The following is a 14,998-nucleotide window of genomic DNA, read 5'->3' as shown; positions in this document are numbered from 1 at the left end:
CAGAAGTGTCTCCTTACCTTTAACTTTGGAGAGCTTGACTATGATATGTCTTGGTGATTTTCTTTTGGGGTCTATCCTTCCTGGGGTTCATTGAGCTTCTTGAATATTTATCTTTTCACTTTTCAGGATGTTAGAGAAATTTTCTTCCAGAAGTTCTTCAACTATTTCCTCTGTGGACTTGTGTGATTCTACTTGTTCTGGAATGCCGCTAATTCTTAAATTATTCCTCTTCATGCTGTCCAACATGAATCTTAGACCTTCTTCAGATTTTTTAAATTCATTTTTTGTGTTTGTGGTATTGAGAGATTTGTTTTCCAGTTCACTGGTTCTACTTTCCATCTCCTCTATTCTACTCCTTTCAGAGTATTGTCTATTATTGCCCTTTCAGAGTATTGTCTATTTCTGATTTTCTATTATTGATCGTTTGGATCTCTTTTAGTAGGTTTTGAATTATTTCCAATGCTGTATCTTATTTGATTGTTCCTGTAGCACTTTCCTGGCTTCTTCCTTATTTTTCTCAACTGCATTGTAAAGTGTTTTGAAACATTTTATAGTCATTTTAGGAATTCCTTCTCAGTCATTTCCAAGGCCTGCCCTCTTTCCAGAATGGGTCCAGGTCTACCTTTATGTCATTTGTCTGACATTTTATCTTGTTTCTGGACATGTGCTGATATGGTCATCTGCTTTTGCTTCTTGGACATGGTTAGTGTTTATCTGTGGCCTTAATACTTAATTGAGTATGTGTTTTGGTATTTTTTATGCTTTCTGATTGCTTCCAGGGAGATGTGATCAGGATGTGGGCTTCCCTTTTCACTCTTCTTATTGCTGAACTCAGAGTAACTTTCACAGGTGTTGTCTGTTTCCCTGGTATATGGCAGCTGTTATTGGTTCTTGCCTGGATTTTGGTGTTTTATAGTGTGATTGTAGCTTGGCTATATGGCAGCAGTTGCTGACTCTTCTTGTGTAATATATGGAGAGAAACAGTCCTCCGAAGGTAGAAGGGGAAGCATATAGCAGCAAAACAGCACCAGCAGGGGAAAAAAACAAGAGAAAACAAAAAACAGCAACAACAAAAACTAGACTGAATACTGCAGTCTATAATCACAGAAAAGGGAGATGCGGTAGGGAAGGAACATATATTTGTAGCCTAATATGAGTATGACTTTGATGCCCTTTCTTCAGCTTCTTGCTTTCAAAGCTACCTGAGAGATTTCAAGATGCCAGTGTTGGTTGTTATGCTATACCTCAGACTTTAATTTTTGGCCTGTTTTGTTTTAAACTGTCTTTCCCTCTCTCTAAAGCTCTGTCCTGCCCTTTCCTATATTAAAAAAACAAAACAAAAGACAAGCAAAAAAAAAAAAAAGGTCAAGGGCCTCCTCTTGGGCTGAGTATCTGTGTGCATGCGTGGCAGAAGAACCCACCAGTGGTGAGGGTGGGGGGTGTCCGCTTGCTCAGGTTCCCCCTCTAGTCACCAGAATGGAGGTGGGCAAACAGTTGGGCATGCCAATGACGAGATAACAACAAAAAAAAGAAAAACAAAACTGACAAAGTGTATTGTCCACCTTTGCTCCAAGGTTCCCGTGGCATTTTTCTGTGGTGTTTCTGCTCCCCCGCTTGGTCTTGCAATTTGGTCTCACCCAAGATGTTGGCTCCAGGCCTCTGAGCCCAGTCCAGGAGATTCAAAAGTACGTGATTTTTTACTTCAGCTTCAAGTTCCACGATCTGTAAGCCTTCAAACCTTCAAAATATTCCTTTCTCTGTGGTTCCCAGTTTTGGAGATCTGCCCTGGATCTGCTTTGCTGGTATTCTGTGGTATTGCTGATGGTGAACTTTACTGCACCTTCACCCTAGCTGCCATCAAGCCCCGCCTCGCCCTTTATTTATTTTTTCCCTTTCTTTGTTTCTCTCTCCTTTTTTAAAATTAAGCAGCTGGAGAGGGCTTCTATTACAACACCCATTCCCATGTCTTTTAAGAATGTGTAGGTAAGTTGGAACGGATACATGCAGTTCTTATTTAGCCACACTTTAGTGCAAGAAAACTTGATTGCTAACCACAAGGTCAGCAGTTCAAACTCACCAGCTGTTCTGTGGGAGAAATATGAGATTTTCTGCTCCCATAAAATTTTACAGTGTGGGAAACTCTTGGCTTAATAGTAGTAATTGGTTTGGGTTTGGAGTGCAATTTTAAATGTGATTAAAAGCTGCACATGCAAATGAAGGGAATAGTAATGAAGAATTAGTTGTGAGTAGGGCTTAGTTTGGTTCAATCTTTTTTAAGGTAAGGGCAAATTTACTTAACATTGAAGGGCAAGTATGAGTTGTCCATAGTTGGACATTCCTAACCTGGGTACTTACTGTACTTGAAAGCAAGGAAGTTTGATAAATAGGGTACTTGGCAGGTGTAGCATGGAGCAAACTCCTCTGTGTGTTTTCCTTAGTTAACTGGAATCTGGCCTAGTGGATTCATAATGCTGTGTCCAAATAATCTAGAATAAAGCCGATTTTAAAAAATCAGAAAAGCGCATATGAACATCAGAACAAATGTTTATTACTACTCAATGGGGTCAAAGGGCAACACAAAGCATTGAAAACATCACTACAGGCCCAAACAAACAGGCACCTTGTTACCTTCCTGCTTGCATTTGTTTATTTTCACAAAGTTTCATTCACACATGAAAACAAAGATACTAATCCAGTTCCAGTTAATAACGATTATAAAAGTAAACATTTGTTCAAACAATGTACAATAGCACTTTTCTTATCAAGCATTACATTTACATTTATAGAGTGTACTATACATAATACATGGAATTATGGAAACATCTATTTGGTCAGCATTTATAGAAGCAGAGGCTGATCACTAATGTTTCTTCTGTAGTCAACTAGCACTGTTTGGGCTAACTGACTCTTTATTCTATAGAACGTGTCTTCATTTGAGAAGCCATGGGCAAAATCATAGGAATAATTCATAAAAATGGACTGTACAGAATTCTACTACCTACTTGTAATGGCATATGGATTTCTGACAAAGCTTTCCTGCATCCAACTTCTTGTCCTCTGACCTCGGTTCCTGGGATATGAGCCAGCAGCCTGCCATCTAAACTGCAAATTTTGAGATTTGTCAGCTCCTGCAGCCTTGTGAGCCAGCACCTGCAACCATGTGAAACAGAAGCCTTTAGCCTGGCATGCGACCCCTAGATTTGGGATTTGCCAGTTTCTACAATGGTGTGGGCTATTTCCTTGAAATAAACCTCTATATATTTTTTGCGGGAGCACAGTGGATCTGTAGGATAAGCATTGGACTGCAAAACACAAGGTCAGTGGTTTGAGCCTACCAGCTGCTTTGCGGTAAAAAGATGAAGCTTTCTGTTCTCATAAAGATTTACTGCCTCAGGGCCACTATGAGTTGGAACCAGCTGTATAGCACTTAATGATGTCTGTATTTTTTAAAGATCTCTGGTGGCACTGTGGTTAAACACTTGATCCTAACCGAAAAAGCGGGTGATTTGAACCCACCAGTTGCTCTGTGGGAGAAAGAAATGGCAGTCTACAGCCCAGGAAACCCGATGGGGCAATTTTTCTCTGTCCTATAGAGTCTTTATGAGTTGGAATCATCTCAACACACACATACACACACAGAGAAAGAGAGAGAGAGAGAGAGAGAGAGAGAGAGAGAGAGAGACATGGAAGCTTCAAAACATTTATGGAAAAATTCTAATTCCAGTTTTCCACAAACTTTTGGAATCTTCCTCATATATACATGCATGTTCCACTCACTTTGCTCTTTGAGAGAACCCAACCTAGAATATTTGGAACCAAGAGTGACTCTAGAGGATCAAAATTGTAAGAATGAATTTTCTGAATTGGTTTTCAAGTCCGTCTAGTCCTAAAGACACGATGCCTCTGCCTCCAGTAGTAAAGAGGACACTGCTAATCCATAGTGTGGGATAGCAATAAAAGTACACAAAATATCACCACTAGTGGGCCAGGTATTTGTGTGAGACAAGGCTCTGGGTGACTGCATCTCTGACATTTCTGTACTATTTGCCTGAGAAGTAGAAGGAGGCTGGTTGATTGGTGTTTCACTAGACAAAATGGTGAAAACCAGGGAGGGATGACTCAAAATTTTAGTCATAGCTCAATTGATATATATAAAACCTGACAATTGCCATTGTGTGCCGGAAGATGTATTACTTGTGATGGAGCCAGTGTTGGCAAAATCCCAAACCAGAGTCTTATTGTAAGAGCAGCTGAGTTTACCAGTTGAATTCCCAGTCTCAAATGGTGTCTGAAATTAAAGTGAGGAGGGGCTTTGGAAGAAATGGGATCCTTAAACTTGGAGTGGGGTAAATGTGTTTTGCATGTGGCAAAGATATGAATTTTGGAGGGTAAAGGTTAAATGTTATGGATTGAATTACATCACCTCAAAACATGTGTTGTAAATCCTTAACTTCTATGCCTGTGATTAGAGCCCTGGTGTGGCACTGTGAGTTAATGCACTAGACTGCAAAGTCAGTTTGAACTGCAGGGTCAGTGGTTCAAGCTCAGCAGTTGCTCCTCAGACACCCTATACAGGGTCCTTATGGGTTGGAACCAACTCAGTGGCACTTAACAAATGCCTGTGATTATAATCTCATTTGGGAATGAGTTTTCTTTGTTGTTTTAATGAAGCAGGATTAGTGTCCATTATATTTGAGTCCATATCTTTTGAGATAAGAGATTAAACAAGTAAGCAGTGGAGAGAAGGGTAAAATAGATGTCAAAACACATGGAGAGACCACCAAGGAACCAGGAAGCAGAAGAGAATTAAGACACTCCTCAACAAGGGAAATGTAGAGGTTGGAAAGAGGAAGTGGGGCTGAGAAACTTTTTCCCTCATTTGAATGAAAGTTTCATGAATTATGCAAAATATCAAAAATAAAGAAACTGATTCAAAAGGCTAGTGGGACATCTTGGATTCTGGGACCATCTCCAGTTTTCTACTGCTTTGATGGCACCAGTCATTTATCTCTTCACAACTTAGTTCCCTAAATTATATATATATATATATTCTTATATGTGGCAACAGGTTTATACATAATATATATGTAAATATATATTATGTATAAACCTATTTGACCATAGAGTCAATTCTAACTCAGAGCAATCATACAAAACAGAGTAGAAGTGCCACAGGGTTTTATGTATGGAAGAAAGCTGCCACGTCCTCCCATGGAGCAGGTAATGGGCTTAAACCAAATGGTTAGCAGCCAAATGGCTTAACCATCATGCCACAGGACTCCATTATATAGTATAAGTAGTTATTAAAGAATGGGCCATGTTGATGTTTTTATAGCAGGTAGTAGTAGATTCATTCAGAAAAAAAGCCTGATAAGTACTCTTTAGATGGAAACTGAGATGCAGCTCACCTCGAAGTACTCATTTTTGAAAGATGTGGAGATTCCTAAGGTTAAGCCCTGCCTGTACGTACTGAATGGAAGTCATTCTGAGAGGGATGTATTGGGGCAGTTCTATCAGAATGACAGTGAAGGGAAAAGAGCATTTTACATCTGGTGGAAACATAAACCACAGAGCTGTTGTTTGGCCTTCAGGCTGTGACTGTCATGTCTAGAAATTTCATTGTGTATTTAGTTGCATGGTAATTGGGTATACAATTAGAAAAGAAAAAAAAAAGTGTTACATTATAGCGTGTCCATTTCCTTATTGTAATTTAAGCAAGAGAATCAGAGCAATTTGGGAGCGTAGTGGTTACGAGTCTGCTAACCTCAAGGTCAGCAATTTGAAACTACCAGCCATTCACGGGAGAAAGATGAGGCTTTCTGTTCCCACATAGAGTTCATGGCACACCACCACTATCACCACCATACAATAGTAACCTGTTAATTAGATAAAGAGATAAAATAAGCAAGGTATTTAATTTTTTAATATTTGCCCTCCCGCTTAAAATCTAAAATCAGACAACCACCCTAGTGTTTGAAGTATGTTGTTAAGTGCTGTTGAGTCGGTTCTGACTCATGGTTCTGACTCATAGGGTTTCCAGGAGCAGCTGGTGGGTTTGAACTTCCAACCTTTCAGCTAGCAGTCCAATGCTTACCCTACAGTGCCAAAATAATCAGTAGATTGACTTCTGCTAAAATACAATAAAGCTCAATTCCTTACATTGTTAGTTACATAAGTGATTCTCATTGTAGGTGACTGACCAACTCCTTTAAGACACTAATTCGGATCTCTTGTGCCCTGATCTCTGTGTTCTCTTGGTTTCCTCACTTCAGCTAGGAGTAGGACGTGGAGAACAATAAATATCTGTACATAATAAGAAAGAAGAAAAAAAGGAAAAAAAAAAAACTAGGTAAATACTACTAAATATCTGCACATCAACACAAAAATTACTTTTCTAATTTTCTAGGGAAATTTAAGGAAAGCAATGAAAAAGAAATTACTAATAGCTGGGAGAGAGAAATAGGTTGTACAGAAAGATAGGCCCTACTCCTGTAAGGCATTCCTGTTAGCATCTCCGATATTCATGATATACAGAACATTAGGAAACTGGGAATTTCTTTGAATTAAATTATAGTTAACTAAATATAAACTGTAACATGGCTCAGGATGTGAGAAGCTTCCAAACATACGCACGGCAAAATTCAACTTGGCTTCTTTCAGCTTTCAAGAATGTGTTAAAAAATGATTCTCAGGATATAAACGCTAATGAACTGAATTCTCACGCTGAATCCCATTTCCTTAATTTATTCTGCAAAATTTAATGAAAAGAAAAAAAATCTTATTTCAGAATGTTTCAAACGTTGGATTTCTGATTTTATACAGTGTATCCTAGGAAATTATGAACAACACAATAAAATATCAGAAAATGTCCTGGAATTTGGCAGGTTGATTTCTTTTTAAAATCCAAGAGAATAGTGGTAATAAGTGAGATTAAAACTAGTAGTTACTTAATACTGGAATGCATGAGTTTCCAAACAATACACAGTGATGGTCATATGTGGTTTGGGATAGTGCTATTAGAAACATTTATGAAAACAATTATGTGTATAACATTTCAAAATTTCTTTCTTTACTATTGCTACTGACTCCAAGTCATTGCAGAGAGAGACAATTTAGATGTATGGTACCAATATACACACTCCAGTGTGATGTGGGGCTGAAGAGGAAAATCAGTTTACAGATAGTCCTCATCTTCTTTTGAAAGACGTAAACGAAAACTCAAAAGACAGATGTATCAAACTTTTGGACTGCATGTGTGGTTTTGTTTAAAGAACGAAAGGTAAGGAAGTATGGAATCGAACAAGGCCTATAAGTAAGGACTGGACCTAAGAGTGATTTCATTTGCCCCTCACTTACCATTAGAGCAAAATTATGCAATTGAGGCATTCTGTGGAATGTAATAATTTTTGGAAGTAAAAAATTAAGAATGGAACTATGAGAGTCACACCACAAAAGATCTTTAATTTAGCAGGCCATTTGAGAAGGCAACTTGTACAGGGCTTCTTGGAATCAAAACATAAAATAAAGTTGAAATTCGAGTATACTAAATGATTTATAGAAACCAAGTGCCCAGATGTAATTTTCTAGTCATTTTAAATTTTCTTTTCTAAGTTACCATGTAGTTGACATTAAAGTAAAAATAGATACTCTGATAATAACATCACCACTATTCAAGAGATGTCAAACCATATTCAGTTGCTGGGCTTGTAGTTTCCTTTCTCAAAAGTAAAACCATAATGAAAGGTGATTTAGCAGTAACTGTCCCATTTCTATAATTTTCTGAGTCATTTTGTAAAAATTTTGGAATGCTGGGTTATTTTCTTTTTTCCAGTAAATGGAAATTAATATGATGAAAGATGCCAGGCCAAAAAAATTTCTGTAAAAAAAAACTATCGTTTGATGAATGTAACAAAGAATAACAAACAACCCTATCAGTTTTATGGCTAGTAATGGTATCCACACTCCCAGAGGAAGGGGATCTCTCCTGTGAGAACCCAGTAATCACTGTAGAGGGAACGATCCTCTGTGCCACAAGCTCCTAGAGCTAAGACGGCTCTTCTTCCATTTGGAATTGAGAGTGGGTGACTTTTAACTGTAACATATGGCACAGATGAAAAGCACACTGGCACAGCAGAGTCTTAAGATCTTTTGCAAACAGTATGTTCAACAATGAAACCAAGGATGAGCATCAATAAATGTTATTATACAGAGCTGACAGTGGTTTGGTTGACGCAAAAGGGCCAGAGGCCTCCAAAATTGCTTAGAATATGGGAAAATTAATTTTGTCCTTACCAAGAAATTTCCTGCAAGGACATTTATATAGACATGTTATATATCATTAAAAATATTTCCAGCAAGTTTTCAACAATAGCTTTACCTTTCCATGAGATAAGAACTTCTACAAAGATTTTTAAATTCACTCAAAAATGTTACAAATGCATCTGCATCTAAGAGTACCAAGGGCACGTTTTTAGGGAGTTACAGAAATCACAAAGAGTTGACTAATAATAAACTGAGATGATGTGAAGCTGACCTCCAGTTCTCATTTCAATATTAAATCTTTTAGCAAAATTAGAGCATATTAGTGTTTTTTTTGTTTTTTTTTTTAGCAAGTATATGTCAACACTAAGTGGAATATTCTGTCTCTGGTTCTATATTCCCAGGTATTGTCAGTTGGAGCAATTTATTCCATTCTAAGCACAATGGCTGGACCTGGACCTTTCTAGGTTTCTCTGGTAAAGGGTCCCTAAGTCTGCAACTCACAACACCCACCTCAGACGGTTAGCCATCTAGTGCAAACTGTGTCCACACTTACGCATAGTGAGCAATTTGCAATTCCCATGTGGAGCTCTTAAAAGTACTTGTTAGGGTACTAAGACCAAAATGATGAATTTTACACTCTTCACCTATAAAGATCTCAACTCCTTTTATATAGTGTGTCCCTCAAAAGCCCGTCTATGCTGAGGCTCTTGGCACTTCATTTCTAGATGTACTCAACAGAAGATGAAAACAAACCATTCTCTCTGGGATTTGCTCAACTCAACAAAAAAATCCCTACCCTGGGAATTTCTTTCAAGTAGAAACCTGACAGTGGTCATGACAGGCCCCAAAGTGTGCTTTACTTTAACAAATCATGAAAAGGTAAGAAAGAGGCTTAGGTTCCAATCTGGTTTTGTCTTTTTTTGGCTGGGACATTACTCTTCCTATCACTTTAACCTTCAACAGATGTCTCCATTTTTATGTAAGATAAAAATTATAACGAATAATTAGTTCTTAATAAAAAGCATCTAGCTCTGAATTACTTATTTCCAATGAAACATCCAGGCATGTAAAATAATGCATAATACTATGAAGTATTTGCACATGGCCTTCCAGGAAGAAGCTGGAAAACAGGTATTCAACAAAAATTCAGGTGAGTTTAAACAATGTCCCTCTGAAAGGTGTCATACAAAGCAAGAGCGAAAGCTACTGAGAGATTCTGGCTTGCTTTCTGTCTTCCTTTACTTTCCTTCAAAGGGACACCAGGGAGACTCCTCCCAGGCTTCCGAAGCTTTGATCGTTGTGCTCTTGTGTTTGGTGAGCCTGGAACTATGTGCTCTCCTTCGGTGGCTGGGTGGCTTGTGGTGGCTGCAGCGGCTGCGTGCCGGTGGCTGTTTTGATAGAGTTCAGGGTTTTGCTAAACCAAGAGTTTTTCGCAGCTTGGATTTCATTCATAAGGGCTCCTCTCTGATGTTCAAGTTCCTAATTAAAGAAAGAAAACCATCTGAGTTTCGCAATTTTTTTTCTTCTGCCTGCAGAGGAACATCAAGAGTCCAGCTTTTTGGAATTTGTAGGTCTATGTGGCTACACAGTTTCCCTCCCACAAGACCCAGTGTCTTCTTTCTTTTTGAAAAGAAAAACAAAAACAAACTTAAGAACTAAAGGAGTTACCACTAAAAGCCAGAACCTGAGCTATCTTTGAACAGTAAAATGAAACCTCATTTTATTCTTTTTCCCCTTGTAATTTAGGTCTAAATTTAGGCTTAGGTCGTAATCTGAGATAATAGATTGGCTTAGTGTCTAAAGCCATAAATGTATGTATGTATTTAATTTCTAGTGATACTGTAAGCATGAATGAGTTCTAATGGCACATCCCTTGCTCTTCAGAACTTACAAGGTCCTGAGCAGAACACGGTTAAGGGTACTTTGCGTACTGCAAGTTGATGAGACAGCGGGACGAGGGTTGCTGGGAAAAGGGAAACGAGGAACAGCTCCTAAGAAGCCAGGACTATTTTTCTAATTATGTTATACTTCAATGTAAAAAGAAAAGTATGGTAAAAAGGATTAGACAAGATAAGCTGAAGATGAAAAGAAGCTTCCAAAAGAAAAACAGGTGCCCATCAATATTCAACTGTCAGGGATAGAGATAGCAGAGGGGATCTGACTACACAGAGCAGAAACGAGGAGAGTAAAGCCCTGTTCATTTTCAGATCAGCTACCAAGTGACAAAGGTCTTTAGCAAAAATATCCCAGGGTTAACTGAAAAAGCAAGTTTTTTGCAAAATATAATTTTAATGATTACAATTTCATTTAAAGTTAGGTGTTTGCTTATATCAGTATTAAAAAAATATATAACATAAAATATGATTATGCAAGACAGATTTGGGATTAGAAAATATATGAATCACAGATTGCGATATTTTACGATTATGAACTAGACAGGCATATTCTAAAGTACTAGAATACGCTGGACCACTAACCATCTATTTTTTCTTGTTTACCTTTTATCAGATCACTTACCTGGATTTTACACTTGGCCTCCACCAACTGCAGTTTGGTTTGTGCCAATTCCAGCTCCATCTCCCTCAGCTGCTTCTTAAGCAAGTCCTTTTCATCATCTGTTTCAATTCCCTGGTTCTCTCGGCTTATGGCTGCTAGTTTCAGAGCGCCCTCCTTGCTGAAAATGTCACTGCAGTGTTTGCAAGCCATCATTTTACCCTGAAATACCCCAAAGACAGAACCAACATCACAACACATTTCACATGAAGAATCAATTCCAGGAACAGTTTGGGTTTTTTTTTTACATGCTGTGTACTTTCATCAAAGGCAGGACCCTATTTTGAAGCTTTTTCTTTTATACTAAAACCAAAATCACAAAACCATTACAGTCAGCACAAAGCCCAACTATCTAAGACTTTTGTTGCTGTTAAGTGCTGTCAACATAGTGACCCTGTATAGGATTTCTGAGGAGCAGATGGTGGGTTTAAACCATCAACCTTGTGGTCCAGCGCCACAGCAGGACTCCACTATCTAAGATGTTGTTGTTGTTGTTAAATTCTGTGGAGTCGTTCTGAGTCATAGTGACCCTGCATAGGGTTTCTGAGGCTGTAAATCTTTACGGGAGCAAAAAAACCTCGTCTTTCTCCCACGGAACAGCTGGTAGTTTTGAACTGTGGACTTTAAGATTAGCAGCCCAATTCGTAGCCACTAGGCTACCAGCGCTCCTTACTATCTAAGATACATGCTCCTTTTTCTTCAAGTATCGTTATAGAGAAGATATTTTAGTATCTCTCTGAAATCTGCTCTAGAGATTCTGTTCTACCATTGATTGAGTGGTTTCTAGATGTAAAGTCTCATGGTGGGCATTCAATCCTAGAGCAACTGCATGTGTAGGCACTATTATTTCCTCTGTTTAATAAATAAAAAGGCTCAGAGTTTAAGCTTTCTCTGTATACAGACTGAGGAAAGGCAGTATGACTAATCTCAATCTACTTTTGCAACATATAAAGTACATGTTTTTTGGTTCAGCATTTTTGTAAAAATTATCATTATTGTTCAAGGTAGTAAAAGTAACTCTATCACATGCCTGGATTACCAATTAAGTATGCAGCACTAAACAGAGCAACTCTTTTCAAGACAAAGATGATACATCTGGAAAGAGTATGTTGTTGTTGTTAAGTGTTGTCAAGTTGGTTCCAACTCACAGCAACCTTGTATAGGGTTTTCAAGGAGCAACTGATAACCTTGAACCACTGACCTTGCGGTTCACACTGACTGCAGTCCAGCAAATTAATAAACAGTGCCACACCAGGACTCCTTATACGGTTATGTTGTTGTTAAGTACCGTGGAGTGGTTCCAACTCACAGTGACCCTGCCTGCACAGGGTTTCCGAGGCTGTAAATCTTTATGGGAGTAGAATGCCTCATCCTTCTCTCGTGGAACCGCTGGTAGTTTCGAACTGCTGACCTTGAAGTTAGCAACCCGATTGGTAACCACTACACTACCAGAGCTTCTTTATACTGTTACACAGACCTAGTGATCCTTCTTTCAAATAACACATAACATAAGCTTTACCACCAGAGGGCAGCATACAAGAAAATGCCACAGATTCTCTTTCCAAACAAACCTCTTAAAATTCAGTGGAAGAATCAGTTACTAAATATTTATTTCCCAGCCAAGTTCTATGTTCCCCAAGGTATTTACTGTTCAAGAGAGGATGGGATGATTCTATTGAATCCCACAGTTAAACTACATCAATTCAGGGAGTTACATGTAGGATGCTGAGGGCTCCCGGGTTTTCCCAAGGCCAGGAACAGAGCTACATAGTTCCAAGGCTTCTTATGACTATGGTTGATTCCTACACACCTTCCTGCTTCTGACAGCCCATCCCATTTCACTGAAGTAAAGTATTTCAACTGGAAAGGAGGAAGGTCACACTTAGGTTAGAAACAGAGGTACTTGATTCTCCATAAAATCTCTTTAAAGCAAAGGCATATATGGGGAGCGTGCAAGTCTACAAGACGTATTGCTGATGTGGAAACATCATGTAATGGGCTCTTACAATCAGGTACTCACTATGTCTGTGTGAATTTGGAAGAATTTCTCACAGGGTTACCTCACTCTTCCTTACCTTTACCACTTCCAGCTCCTCCTTGCTGGCTGCCTGCTGTTTCTCCAGCCTTGTACTTAACTGGGAACAGATCTAAGAGGAATCAGAGATTTTCATTAATAGAAAATAGAACAACTCTTGCAACATGCGCCCATAATAACTCCAATCTCATATATAAATAGTGTGTGTGTGTGTGTGTGTGTGTGTGTGTGTGTGTGTATGAGTCCTGGTGTGGCACTATGGGTTAATACAGTGGATTGCAAGGGCAGTTTGAACCACAAGATCAGCAGTTCAAGCTCACCAGTCACTCCTTGGAAACCCTATACAGAGTCACTATTGGTAGGAACCAACACAACTGGATTCAACAACAACAACAACAACAACATAACTTTGACACTAGAACAAATTTTTCAAATGAACGGTCACTTTTACAACGAGGAGCAAAAATCCAAGAGGGTTCCCGGAAAAGCACATCTCCTATCTAAACTGTTAGAAAAAGGCACAGGATAAATTTGGTCTCGGGCATTGGTTTTTGACAGGTGTAGTGAATTCTGTCTCACCTTGGCAATCAGTCTTTAGAATCTTTGCTGAATATCTAATTTGTGTAAAGTACTATGCTGAAAATCTAGTGAAAAGAATTCTGAACCAGATAGATCTTTTGTCTACAAGCACATAAGTTTCCATAAGAAGTGATAGAATGAGACACAGTTTAAACGGTTAAAAGACAACAAAGACAAGCTATTTTCAAGGGGTTTGGCAGTACAGCATATAAATTAAAAGCCTAGGTGCTGGAGCTTTAGGCTGGTCCAGCTCTAGTATTTTTTAGCGGTGTGACCTTGGGACAATTCATTGATCTTTGTAAGACTCAGTTTCCTCTTGTGTGAAAACTGTTATGCTGTGACAAGTAAAAAACATTAATTATTTCCCAAAGGTTAAGTATTGCATCTGGACCAAAGGAAAGCAACCAAATCTTCACTGCCATGAGGTTGATTCTGACTCATAGCAACCCCAAAGAGGGTTTCCAAGATTACAGACATTTACTGGGACAGAAAGTTTTATTTTTCTCCTGCGGAACGACTGGTGGATTTGAACTGCTGACTATGTGGGTAGCAGCGCAATGCATAATCCACAGTGCCACCAGTGGTCCTTATGTGTAAAAATGGTTTTGCCATGACAATCAAGTGGAAAATATAATGATAAAAGTAACAATTACACCTGGCCCATAAGAATCATATGGTCAATAAATATGGTCTGTTATTATTAGTAGAAGTGGCACTGTTAGATACACACTGGATTGCTAACCACAAGAACAATGTAGTTTCAATAACATTTCAAAGAACACCAGCCACTCCTTGGAAACCAACTCCAGGGTCACTATGAGTTGAAACTGACTAGACAGCACTTAACAATAACAACAAAATTAGTATTGGTTTTGAAGTAAGGTGTGAAAAAGTACTGTTGTTGTTGTTATGTGCCATCTAACTGGATCCAACTCACAGTGACCCAATGCATAATAGAATGAAACACTGCCCATTCTTGTGCTATCATAGTAATTGTTATGGTTGAGCCCATTGTTGCTCTCCCTGTGACAGTCCATCTCATCAAAGGTCTTCCTCTTTTGCTGACCTGCTACTCTACCAAGCATGAGGTCCTTCTCCAGTTGGTCCCTCCTGATAACATTTCCAAATTAAGAGAGAAAGTCTTGCCATTCTAGGTGCTAAGGAGCATTCTGGCTGTACTGCTTACAAGACAGATTTGTTTGTTCTACAATATTCTTTGACACCATAATTCAAATGCAATTCTTCTACAATCTTCCTTATTCATTTATATTTTATATTTATTCAGTTTTCACAGCATATGAGGCGACTGAAAATATCATAGGGGCACCTAGTCCTCAAACTGATATCTTTGCTATTGAACATTTTAAAAAGGTCTTGCGCAGTAAACTTGCCTTACGCAATATGTCAAAAGAAAATTTCAAAGATCATCTCAAGAAGATAAAGCCAAATACTATAATAAAATATGCAAAGATTTAGAGCTAGAAAACCAAAAGGGAAGAACACGGTCAGCATTTCTCAAGCTGGGGGAACTGAAGAAAAAATTCAAGCCTTGACTTTCGTTATTGAAAG

General features: G+C 38.5%; 1 protein-coding gene across 3 annotated transcripts in view; it reads right to left on the bottom strand.

Annotated features, from left to right (window-relative positions):
* Positions 1–8,942: 8,942 nt before the first annotated feature.
* The window catches only part of RABGAP1L (RAB GTPase activating protein 1-like), a 958,953-nt gene continuing 952,897 nt past the window's right edge, over positions 8,943–14,998 (bottom strand). For 2 of the 3 annotated variants that reach the window (XM_006867065.1, XM_006867064.1), the window contains 3 exons: positions 12,891–12,962; positions 10,780–10,977; positions 9,086–9,741 (listed from right to left, as the gene is read on the bottom strand). In XM_006867065.1, coding sequence (XP_006867127.1) covers positions 9,589–9,741; positions 10,780–10,977; positions 12,891–12,962 — 423 coding nt within the window. In that variant the 3' untranslated portion in view covers positions 9,086–9,588. Of the gene's footprint in view, positions 9,742–10,779; positions 10,978–12,890; positions 12,963–14,998 lie in introns of all 3 variants that reach the window. The other variant, XM_006867061.1, reaches the window with a different exon arrangement.

Source organism: Chrysochloris asiatica, unplaced genomic scaffold (genome assembly GCF_000296735.1).
Source record: "Chrysochloris asiatica unplaced genomic scaffold, ChrAsi1.0 scaffold00100, whole genome shotgun sequence".
Taxonomy (NCBI): Eukaryota; Metazoa; Chordata; class Mammalia; order Afrosoricida; family Chrysochloridae; genus Chrysochloris; species Chrysochloris asiatica.
This window is presented reverse-complemented; position numbering and strand designations above follow the sequence as displayed.